Source organism: Crocodylus porosus, unplaced genomic scaffold (assembly GCF_001723895.1).
Source record: "Crocodylus porosus isolate Cpor-Errol unplaced genomic scaffold, CroPor_comp1, whole genome shotgun sequence".
Taxonomy (NCBI): domain Eukaryota; kingdom Metazoa; phylum Chordata; order Crocodylia; family Crocodylidae; genus Crocodylus; species Crocodylus porosus.
The window spans coordinates 15,329,190-15,341,700 of NW_017728947.1; the positions used below are offsets into that span (position 1 = coordinate 15,329,190).

At 41.4% G+C, this 12,511-nt stretch overlaps 1 protein-coding gene and 1 long non-coding RNA gene across 2 annotated transcripts in view; one reads left to right on the plus strand and one right to left on the minus strand.

The window, feature by feature from the left end:
- LOC109321512 overlaps window positions 1-4,606 on the minus strand; it is an 8,733-nt gene extending 4,127 nt beyond the window's left edge. The window contains exons 1-2 of the long non-coding RNA XR_002104071.1: window positions 4,343-4,606; window positions 2,463-2,597 (exon numbers count right to left, since the gene is read on the minus strand). This is a non-coding gene — a long non-coding RNA (uncharacterized LOC109321512). The remainder of the gene's footprint in view (window positions 1-2,462; window positions 2,598-4,342) is intronic.
- The window catches only part of AMPD3 (adenosine monophosphate deaminase 3), a 50,875-nt gene that overhangs the window by 27,736 nt on the left and 10,628 nt on the right, over window positions 1-12,511 (plus strand). The window contains exons 7-11 of the mRNA XM_019552243.1: window positions 1,419-1,613; window positions 1,892-2,023; window positions 3,354-3,517; window positions 4,616-4,742; window positions 9,184-9,347. Coding sequence (XP_019407788.1) covers window positions 1,419-1,613; window positions 1,892-2,023; window positions 3,354-3,517; window positions 4,616-4,742; window positions 9,184-9,347 — 782 coding nt within the window. The remainder of the gene's footprint in view (window positions 1-1,418; window positions 1,614-1,891; window positions 2,024-3,353; window positions 3,518-4,615; window positions 4,743-9,183; window positions 9,348-12,511) is intronic.

The window sequence follows — 12,511 nt, forward strand, 5'->3', positions numbered from 1 at the left end:
GTGACCGTTATTCCTGGTCACTCCTGGCAGCGCATGGGGGAACAGGGACTCCCCCAATACCTGCTGATCCCCCCTGACCAGTTTGTAGCAGGCCACAAGGTCCCCCCTTAACCTTCTCTTGTGGAGGTTTAACAAGGACAAGTGCAAAGTCTTGCACTTAGGACAGAAAAATCCCATGCACCAGTACAGGCTGGAGGCTGACTAGCAGGGCAGCAGCTCTGCAGAAGAGGACCTGGAGGCTACAGTGGACAATAAGCTGAATATGAGCCAGCACTATGTCCTTGTTGCAAAGAAGACTAATGGCATACTGGGCTGCATTGGTAGGTGTGTTAACAGCAGTTCAAGGGAAGTGATTATCCCTCTATACACCACTGGTGAGGCCACATCTGGAATACTGTGTTCAGTTTTGAGCCCCCCACTGCAGAAAGCTATGGACAGATTGGAGAGAGTTCAGCAGAGGGCAACAAAAATGATTTGGGGGCTGGGGCACATGACTTGTGAGCAGAGGCTGTGGGAACTGGGCTTATTTAGTGTAGTGAAGAGAAGACTTTCAGGGGTTTTGATAGCAGCCTTCAACTACCCGAAGAGGGATTCGAAAGAGGATGGAGCTGGGCTGCTGTTCTTAGTGGTGGCAGATGACAGAACAAGGAACAACAGTCTCAAGTTGCAGCAAGGGAAGTTTAGGTTAGATATTAGGAAGAATTTTCTCACTAGGAGGGTAGTAAAGCACTAGAACAGGTTACCCAGCAAGGTGGTGGAATCTCCATCCTTGGAGGTTTTTAAGACCCAGCCAAGGGGGTTGGATTAGATGACCGACCTCCTGAGGTGCTTTCCAACCATAATTTTCTATGATTCTATGATGCAAGAAAGAAAAGAGAGAGGACAAAGGAAAGTAAATTCAACTACAGTGATCCATCAGCTATTGTGCACTGCTGTAGTGATGACAGCTGTAAACCTGCAGCTGCAAGGAGGGGCTCTGAAACAGCTGTGCAGCCTGACGGGAAGGATCCCATTCTGCCCTGCCCTGACTATTTCTACAGACACACAGCTACTGTAATTCAGGCTCTCCATTTTAAGGGCAGGATGATATCTCAAGTGTTCCTTCTTATTACTTCTCTTTAGTTTCCTATAAGTGGCACTTACGCCCATCTAACCTGTAGAAAAATACTTTTTAAAATTTAACTGTTCTCTCAGAATGACATCCATTTAGTTTTAATTTAATGTAACACTTTCCCCCTGTCGGAGAAATCCTCAAGTACTTGAAGAGTCAGAGACCTTTGGGAAGACTTTAACACCAAGCCCCCTGACTCCTGAAAAATAGTATTTTTTTGTAGAGCTTCTGTAATTTTCTCTATAGTAGAAGTCCTATGTTTAAAAAAAGAACATACTAAGGAAGAATGATCTGGTTTTGATTTCAGGTGGATACTCATATCCATGCTGCTGCCTGCATGAATCAGAAACATTTGCTGAGGTTTATTAAGCATACTTACCAAACAGAATCAAACAGGATTGTTGCAGAGAAAAAAGGCAAGAAAATGACATTAAAGCAGGTGTTTGAAAGCCTTCAAATGGACCCTTATGACCTCACAGTAGATTCGTTAGATGTCCATGCCGTAAGTAAAATGGAGAAAGTAGCATTCTGTTAATTGTAATCATTTGGGGTGAGGAACGGGAATTTTTTGTATGGTCTTCGTTGAATGAACTGTCCTTTAAATGAGTTTTTAAATTATGTTTATTAGTATTTTCTAAAATATTTGCTTGTTCTAAAGGTGTTATTCTTTCCTAGGAATAAAGCATAATTAGAAAGTAATTTGATTTATAAGTTTATTGTACTGGGTAATTCTTAGCACTGCTTAGTAGTTACCATGTTGAAGAGGGTCTCTTTCTGCAGGGTCGACAAACATTTCACCGATTTGATAAATTTAATTCCAAATACAATCCAGTTGGTGCCAGTGAGCTAAGGGACTTGTATCTGAAAACTGAGAACTACATTGGTGGTGAATACTTTGCTCGTATGGTCAAGGTAAATAATATTTGTCCTTCCCCACCTGTTGAGGCACAGTGTTCTGTTAAAACATGTAAATATATGTTTGCAGTATGTGAAGCGATTCAGTGTTTTCTCAAACATTTCAGGCCACCTTACCAGTTTATCAGATAGAGAGTTCTTCTGAGCAAGGCCCCATCTGCTGTGTCTTGTTACAGCTTTTTCCTGTGCATGCTTTTATGTAGCTTGGACTGTTTCAGATTCATGGAGTGAATTTAAAGACTCAGTGTGACCCCTGAGTCTTTAAATCAGTCACTGGGCCCTGGCCCTGGCTGTGAGTGCTTCAAAAGGCACCCAGTCTTCTGGCTCAGATCAGAGGGCTTTCCTAAAGAATAAATCCTGGTCTTTCCACTTGGCATCCCCAAGAGTCTATTTTAAATAAACAAACAAAAATCAGGGCAGAATTGCTGCCCCTTACCAATTTCCGGTACTTGGTCTTCAGCTTCTCGTCCAGGGGACCTCGCCCTCTGACTTGTTGCATTCTTATAGCTACTTCTACAGTGCTCCAGTTGGTCAGGGCCAGGTACTTCTGGTGTGGCTGTCTCCCAGTCTCCTACAGGTGAATAGAGACCTTCAAACTGAGGAAAGCCCATAGTGGTACCAGAACTCCTGGGCTTCCCCAGTATCCTGCACAGGGCTTCACCCATGACCTGTGTGGGACTCCTCCCCCGCTCTCCAGCCGAGTCAGCAACGATGGCTTGGGCTGTGCTTTGATGGAGGTTGGAGAAATAGCAGCAGCCCCTGCTCTTGCTTCGGACGGGGTGGAGTGGGGACAGACAAGGACCCACTCTGCCAGCTTGGGCAGCGAACCTGCAAGGCTGGTAGGCTCTGGGACCCCCTCTGGTAAAGGCAAGGGTGCAACCAACTAATAACATAGTTTTTTTGTTAGAGAAAATTGTTACTAATGATTCTGGTCCTGATTCTTCATTGTTCTGTATATTGTGTAGTCATTTTCAACAGTATACAGAGAAACTAAAATTATCTATTTTGATTTAGTAGCAGTTGCATGTACTTTATATTGGCACAAACAATTACAAGGTTCAGGACAAAGAAGAATCGAACCTTGTAAATCCAAGTGGTATAAATCCATGTTATGAAAGCCATTAAAAAGTATTCTTTCTAGCATGCTAAGTATGATGTTTTATCAACTAACAATGACTATCAAGTTCCTTTAGTTTACTAGTAGGCATGCACAATTCTGCTGTGCCACATTATAAAGTCTGAGAGAGGAAAAAAAGATGGACAGAAATTGTACAATCTGTTGTGTCCTTGCCAAAGTAAACATGTTTAATGATTTATTTTTTAATAGGAAGTAGCCCGTGAACTAGAAGACAGTAAATATCAGTACACGGAACCTCGGTTATCCATTTATGGACGGTCTCCAGTTGAATGGCAGAACTTAGCGAAGTGGTTCATTAAACACAAGGTTTATTCACCTCACATGCGCTGGATAATTCAGATTCCCAGAATCTAGTAAGTAACTGGGTCTATTGGTAAGAAATTAGTAACAAAATGAAATCTTGCTAAGCGACCCATTTTCCTTTTCGCTCTCCCTTTAAGCTACTTTATGTAATTTTATATAGAAATAGGCTCTGGGAAATTTTTTATGGCTAATTCTGTGGCTGCATTATTACTTCAGGCTTCCTTAGTAACATTTTGGGAATAAAATGTGTTCATTAAACCATTCAAAACTAATGACTTCTTCCAAAATGTTTATGGGCAGCTAACACAAATGACAAACCATCGGCAAAATGTTTGAAATGCCATTTATCAAAAACAGGTAAAAATGCCACTCTTCATTCCTTTGAGTGATGAAATAATGTTAGTTTCTCATTACAGAAATGCTGCATAAGGAGGAGAGAACACTTTGCAAACTTCTACTGTCTGGGTTTTCTGCCTGATTAGTGAATGACAATTTCAACCAAAACAACTGTAAATTGCAAAATTAAATCAATATGAGTTTTCATGCAATTGCCAACTGTCCTTAGGGACCTAGATTGTGATATTAAACACTGTATACTGTAACTAATACTATTTAGTCACAGATATTTGTCAGAATAAATAGTAGCTGAACTTGCATGTTTTGAATTTTGAAGCTGGAAAATAAGTTTGAGAAGAATTCCTATGACAGTACAGAATATTGAGACACACTGCTCATTACGGGAAAGCTTCTCTCTTAGTTCCCATGTAGCATTTTCAAATGGGGAACAATTATTTCATTCAGTCATACAAACTGGGCCTTTCAAAAGAGGACCTGCAGTTGTATGAACTGAAAAATAAAGCTTTCATTTAGCTTACCTGTAATCTTGGAGAAATGAATCATTCCCAATTGCTTGCCAGTTTGAATGTCTTGATTGCTTTAAGGAAATTGATTGCTGTTCTCAGGACTTATACATGAGAATTAGTATTGCAAATACAGAACAAAAAGAAAGTCTAAGCTTAATTTTGTAAACCATGTAATAGAGCTTTCAGATTTTCAAACAAACAAAACTCAAACCTAATAATGTCAGGAAGAAATAAATTGGCCAGCTAAATGAAAAGTAGTTACAGTGATGTATTTGTTTCTTTCAGTGATATATTTAGGTCAAAGAATCTGCTGCCTACTTTTGGGAAGATGTTAGAAAACATTTTCTTACCTCTGTTTGAGGCAACTATCAATCCCAAAGACCACAAAGAGCTGCACCTCTTCCTCAAATATGTAAGTCTGTAGTATGGGATTGTTTCTCTTTACCTCAGATATGCCCGTTCTCCGCCATTAGAATTTTAGTTAATATCAGCAAAGAGGTAAAGGCTGTAGACTTAGTTAAACACCCGCCCATAGAAATGTCTGTTAGGATGTTTTTTAACACATTATATACCCTAGTAAAAAGAGATGTGCATCTGTCTTTCCTATTGAAATGAGTAGTGACTCTGTGTATAGGGCAAGTAGTTATGCTGGTTTGGGCCAGAAAAGCATCTTGTACTGATCCACTGCCAAATAAAGAAAGGGAGAAAAGTTTTCTTTGAAATCTTCATAAACATTAGAAGACCTCTAACAGTGTTTCTCCCCCCCCCCTCACAGTGGGTTCTTAATTAGTTGTTGTCATATTGGGAAAGAAGCATTCTTATCAGTAGTTCAGCTCTAACAAATATACACAGAATTTTAACTCCAATTTTAAATGATTTATGTAAACTTACACAGCTATATTGGTTGAGCAAAAATGTGAATCATTTTTATTATAGGATTATTTATTTTTAAGGTGGTTTTTGTTATAACTGTTTTAAAAATCAGGTTAATATTCCGTGTTCGTATTATGCATCACACTTATATTTGTAAGTTTCCTGTAATGCCAGCTTGAAAAATTTATGACATTCTATAGTTTCTGCTTGGAGCCTCATAGATCCCCAACACCTATTAATTATAAGGGAATTTAGGCATTTATCTACTTTTGAGGATCTGAAGTAGTACATCTTGATGTGCTTCAATATGTGATGAATACATGATTCAGAGTTACAAAGCCATATGAGGACACACCCCTCTTCCAGTCGGCCCCTCCATGTAGGATCTAGGAACTTACATTAATCCTCTGTAATAGTTCATGTAGCCTTCAGAAATTTGTTTTGTAATATTATCTTGAGGAGTCCTACAGAAATATAAACATACGTTTTAGATTAGGGGTGTCAAAGATATGGCCTGTGGGCCAGATTTGCCCACCAGAGCCACATCATCTGGTCCCCAGTGCTGGCCCTGGGTCTCGAGTTGACCCATATGCTTCACATGGCGCTCACTGGATTGGCTTTGCACCCACTCTAGGACCCACGCTGCATATAAACACCCATGTGGGACCAGTCCGGGACCCTGCCACATGCCAGATCCAGTGCCTGTAACACCTCCTTTGGCCAGTTTGGGATGAACACTGCATACAGCAACTGGTTCGGCCAGTCTGGGATGCGAGTTACATGCGACACCCACTTCATTTGATGTGAGGTAAATGTGGCACAGTCCCAGACTGGCCCAAGTGGGTGCTGGATCTGGCAGGTGGGGGGGCTCTGAGCCTGACCTGGCCTACAGGGCTAACCCCATGTTAGTCTTCTGGCCTGTGGACTGGTCCTTCATCTGGCCGACAAGGCCAGGTGAGTTTGACACTGCTGTTCTGGATGATAGCTTGGGAGTTGAATCCAGTGCACTAGTTATTACAGAGCTACACTGTCATGTTAAATGAGCACCATCTAGAGGCATAGTAGATCAAAGGATTTCAATTAACATATAAAACCCGTTTTTCTGATCTGTCCAGAGAGACAAATACAACCATGTCCATTTCAAATGTCTGCTAAGGATGATACTGTACAGTTTGTGGATTGTAGAGGTGCACCAATACATTGGTCCAATATTATATCAGTACTGATACGAAGAAAACTGTCCATATCGGATATTGGCCCGATGGATGATAATTTGGCTGATTGTAACAGGATAGGCATCCTAGGGGTTGCTGTGCTCTATCCTAGTGCCTCCCTACCGTGCCCAGTAAGTCTCTAAAGCACCCTCGGTTCTCTCCTGCCATGTGTTTGATGTTATATATATTATAGGGAGGCTGCCTCTTTGTCTCCCTGGACACGGTTTTCCTCCTGTACAGTGGCCTCGCTTCTCTAATGGGTGCTTCCTCACACCCTAGCCTTATAGGCTATGCATGGCTCCAGCCAGTCTCGCTGATGTACCAGATGTTGTTTGGTCACATGTTGCGCCTTGCCTCGCTCTGTCCCTCTCTGGGGCTTCTCGCTGCCCCCTCTCTGGGGATGGGGTCTATATGCTACCATGGGTCCCCTATGAGGCCTCCTCCAACCCTTGATAGCCTCACTCTAACCTTTGGTTTCAAACAGCAAATACAAAACACAAGCCCCTGGGCTATAACATAAAATCTAAGCCACCCAGCTAAAACATTATTCAGTCCCTACCAGGGAATTCTCAATTCCATAACAGCAATCAGAAGCTGCTTGTGCAGTCAGGCCTCTCCCCTCTGCTTGCTCTGACAGAGCTCCTTTTCCCTTGGCTGCCAGCAGGAAGTTGCTTCCTGGCCTCTGGCCTGTGATTTATATGGGAGTCAGGCCCTGCCCCTTCTGGTCAGCTGACCAGGCAGGTGTGGGTCATTAGTTCCTTCTGGTTACCCTAGCAACCTGCACCTGGGTGGTTATCCTGGCTTTCCAAGTAGCAGGCACCTTAGTGTCCTGCTACATTAATAAATGCCAAAAAGGCTCCTGCCCCCTCCCTCCCTCACTGCAGAGGGGCGGGAGGGGAGGGTGTTGATCTGCCTCCTCCCCTTCCCCTTCCACTACACTGGACTTACCAGCTGGAGGCAGCTGCATTGGAATTCAGATCCGTATCAGCCAATACGCCTCCTTAAATGTTGGCTATCGGTATCGGCCCCAAAAATCTCTGTCAGTGCACCCCTAGTAGATTATGCTTTAATGGTTTGGGGGATTGCTGGGAGCATTTTTATGTACTATAATGGATACAGTGATGCTTAAATTACTTTTTTCCCATATCATTTTCACTGTTCTCCCACAATATAGGGATAACATTTGGTTAAGTTCAGTTGAAGTTAAGGTCTACAGAATGCCTGTAGGATTTGGTCAAAACCTTTGGATCTAATTAACACTCAGAGGCTTAATTATCTTTTTTTTAACATTCAAGAGGTTCAAGTATCTTTATTGGTTCTTACCAGGTTCCTTTTAGCAATAGACCTGGATATGCCACCTCAGGTCTGTCTTGAAGTTCATTCAGTTTGCGTAAAAACCAACACACCCTTGTTCTGTAGTATTTATTACTTGTTAGGCTTTTTTGGTGTTTCATGGAATCATAGGAAATTAGGGTTGGAAGGGACCTCAGGAGGTCATCTAGTCCAACCCCCTGCTCAAGGCAGGACCGTTTCCAACTAGATCATCCCAGACAAGGCTTTGTCTAGCCAGGTCTTAAAAAGCCTCCAAGGATGGAAATTCTACCACCTCTCTGGGTAATTTGTTCCAGTATTTTATTACCCTCCTAGTAAGAAAATTCTTCTTAATATCTAACATGATATTCCCTTGCTGCAACTTGAGACTCTTGCTCCTTTTTCTGTCATCTGCTGCCACTTAGAACAGTCTAGTTCTTTCCTCTTTCAAACCCCACTTCAGGTTCCACACATGCAGAACAGGAGGAACAGTTTTGGATTTGGGGATCAGATCCCAGTTATCCCATTACAACTTGCTTGGGTTCTCCCTGAAGTGGCATGCTGGACTAGAATAAACTTAGTGTAGAGTGAGTCCGCATGCTCTAAGCACTAAGCTATTGGTAAAGAAGGGTGGGGAGGTGGCAGCTCATCCTGGTTGTGTTTGCAAGCAGAGCAGCTGGTGCCACTGCATTTTGTCTAGAGCTGTGCTCTGAGTATGGCTGCTACATTAGGCAAGTGGAGGATCCCTGTCAGGATCCCCCTTCAGGGTCTAGCTGTGACATAGGTACCAAGCTGCTCAACCCTGTGAACCCTGAGCTAATCTACTGAGATGTAGATCTTTAGGCCCCTAAACATCTTTAACATCAAAACCATAGGTATCTTTTGCCTTTAGGTGCCTCCAGGGTTAGGCAGAAGCTGAACTGGAGACTCAGAGGATTGCAATTTTGAATTTAGGTCCTTGAATCTTTGTCTGATGTGGACTTAGTTATCTAACCAAATGAAAAGCCGTCCTCTTATATTTTGAACCATTTCCCTGGACTGTAAATGTTGCTTTTATGGAAAAATTGGCACATGGCAGAATCTAAAACTGTCTATTGGTGGACTGCTTATTTTATGGCTCATCCCTTTTTATGTGTAGCTGTCATATCATGTTCTTTGATGTGCTTCCTGGAAGCTTTCCTTTTGGCTGGAAAAATACCCAGGAGCAACATTATACAGAATTATGGTTGTTGATTCAGCAGCATTATGACATTGGCCATGAAAGCAGGGATCTTTGTAATATGGTCAGAGACTGACACTCTCGAAGAATGGAATGGCTAGAATGCTGTCAGAGGAGAGCAACTGCTTATGGAGAAAGTGGACTTTTAATATTAGTAGCACCTAAAACAAGGGTTGATCAATTTTAACATTTCCTTATTCAGAATAATTGTTCCTGCAAATCTCTTCTTTTGCCAGGTAACCGGCTTTGACAGTGTTGATGATGAGTCCAAACACAGTGGCCACATGTTCTCTGACAAGAGTCCTAGCCCAGATGCCTGGACCAGTGAAAGAAATCCTCCATATAGTTATTATTTGTATTACATGTATGCCAACATCATGTTGCTTAACAACCTTAGAAAGTAAGTACAATACAATACTAATTTCCTTCTGCCCAATTCTGTGCTTGACTGAGAATAAAACCCAACAATTTTGACCGCAGTCTAAAACTATGTCCAGATTTTATATTAAAGCCCAGATTTTATATAAAGTATATTAAGGTTTTATATTAATGTCAAGAATATTTAGAAAGCTAATTTCAAAATGTTTAGAGTGACCCCTTATATTCTGAAAATACATAAATTACATAAAGAAATTACATTTAATATTCAAGCTTGTGTGTGGGATCCCTCAAGCAGCAGATGCCATATTTACCTGAATCCAAAATGAGTGTTTCTCCCTCCTGTCACCAGTGCTGGGGTGGGGCAGATACCAGGGTGGGGGGTAAGGGATAGGGGAATAGACATAGGCATGAAGGGGGCAGGCACAGAAGGTGAGGGGGCAAGGAGTCTGGCCCCTTGCCTCCCCCTGCTGCTTTGTGGGCAGAAATTTAAAACAATCCTCCAATAATTAGATGCTGTACCAATTTATAATTTTCCATGATAAAATCTAATTTTTGAGGGGGGCCATCATAAATTCAAAGTCATATTGGATCTGGGTAAATATGGTACATATGACTATTTTGCCCAACACTCACATTTACTCACTTTGTTGATGGAAGCAAATATTTGTTTAACAAAATCCATTAATCTGCAGCTATGCATATTAGAAACTGTGGCTCCCCTTGCCTCTGTGAAGGGTGTTTTCCTTAGTTTAAGATGCTCTAAACTAAGTATGTTTGCTTATATGTTATACACTTATCCACCATTGTAACTTGCAGCTGCCAGTTAGTTACTTGATGCATTGCGTCAGAATGAAAACATTGAAATGTTGACTCAGTAAAAGCAGCTCATAATCAAAGATACAGGAGGTTCTAATTATAAGAGTAAACTATTCTTATTAAAGTACAAATTGTCTAATTTTCAAGTAGAATTTAGTAGCGTGGGAACAGCTTTCATTGGAATGCATTTCATCACATGCTGGGTTTTTGAATACAGCATAACACAGGTTTTCAGAAGGCACATCCAACAAGAGAAAGCATGTTATCGCTGAAGCATTCATTCCTGATATATTTGTTACTTCACCAAGAGGCATGGCTGATTTCCTGGTTTGTTATCTGCAATGTCCACCACATAGTTGTCCGAATCGCAGGTTTTTGATATAGTTATGTGAAAAATATTACCTGCCTTATTCTTATAGGTGTAAACTAGTTCTGTTTCACAAGTAAAACAGGGAGTGTAATTAAATTTCAATAATTCTCTCAAGTCCTAGCATCTAGATTTCTTTTTCTCACCCAGCTAAAATATGGTGAAGTGATCTAGACATGTACAGGCTCAGAAATGTATATTTATATGCATTCATGGACAACTGAGGGGTTGAGCATCTATGATTTCCATTGCATCTGTGTGCTCAGTGCTATTTCAAGTCAAGCCCTAGTGAGTTATCTTTTGAATTTTAGAACAGTATAGGTTTAATTTAAAAACTTCTTGTCAAAATTATCTTTCTTTGGTTAAATCATCTTCCTTTAAGATGGGGGTAAAATATATGGTCCACAGGCTGATCTGGTTCATGGAGCCATACGAACCAGCGTATGGGTCTTGGGTCAATTCTGGACTCTGCATTGGAGCACTGTTCATAGCACACAGGCACAACATGCAGTGCCCCAGGCTGGCAGGGTGCAGCATGCTCCATGTGCTCTGTGCTAGCCCAGTAGGCTGTGGGTACTGTCTATGTCACTGAGCCCAGCTTGCATGTCACTTTTAGCACAAGCCCCAGAACAGGGCAGATGTGCTATCCACAGTACAAGGGGCCCATGCAGGGAGTATGCTGCTTACAGTGCCTCACTGGACCAGCCATGTGCACTGGATCCAGTGTGGCCTAATCTGGCCTGTAGACTGGCCCAGAGACCCTCATCTGGTCTATGGACAGGATGAGTTTGACACTGCTGCTTTTAAAGATTTTCCATAACAACCTAGAGTGTATGTAGCTCAGAAGGCTTACAGTTTATGCCTTTGGATCTCCCCCACCCTAGTTTTTTTATTTTGTGCAAGGAGAATATTGGAAGGAAGTGAGGGGCTTTTATTATTTGTTGTTATTAAATTTAATTAAACTTTTTTTGGCTTATTTTATGAGGGGCTATTGTGAGCCTTTAAAATACTTAACTGCAGAGTTATGCAAGTAAGAAAAAAAAGACCAGAATTTGGCTTTGTAATGTGGCAGCGTCTCATGAGAAGTAAAGGATTCAGTGCCTCCTTCATGCAACAGAAGGGTACACTGAGTACTGTCCATGAAAGGAGACTGCACCCTTCAGCTAATTTATCTTGGTGTGATTGCTGACCAATTCAGTATCTTATAAAATGAGTAAAGTCTGCCTAGGCAAGGAATACAGGGAGAGTCCAGCAGTTTGCAGTAAAATTTGACCCTTTTGACTTTGGACTTTTTACCTCGACTTCAGTGACTTCAGGAATTCACCCGTAGATTCCATTCCTGACTCTGCTGTTGACCTACTGTGTGACCTGTTGCAAGGTCACTCTTGCATCAATGCTACAGTAATATTATTTCCTTAATTCATGAGAATATGTGAGGATTGTTTTCATTACCTATTATTATGTGTTTTGGGATTCTCATACAGAACGGTGCTATATGTTTGCAAGCATGGCCCATAATTTAATTTGTCATTGGTATTTCCAAATTATCATTCAAAACAATGTTCTCTCTCCCCTATTCTAAATGTGTCTTTCCTCCACCATCTCATATAATAATGAAATGTAATAGCAACATATTTTTTAAACTCCTTGTACTTGTATCAAGCCATTTTTCTGTTACTGTTCAGTTGTCCCTTTCCAGTGGAACATTAGAAATGATTAAACTATTTCTCCCAGATTCCTTTCCCTTTTTTCTGTCCTTGAAGTTCTCTCTTGAGAAGGCAGAGTTTCTCTCAATTTTGAGAGAGTTCTTTGCCAGTAATCTTGACGTATATCTATATTTTTAGTAGCTGAGAACTGTCTGTACAATCTATGACCATTACACTTGAAAAGATTGAGAGTAGGTACCTTTCCTAACCTAATCCTGCAAGACCGTTTCAGGCTGGACATAAGGAAGAATTTCTTTACTGTCCGAGCCCCCAAGGTCTGGAACAGTCTGCCAG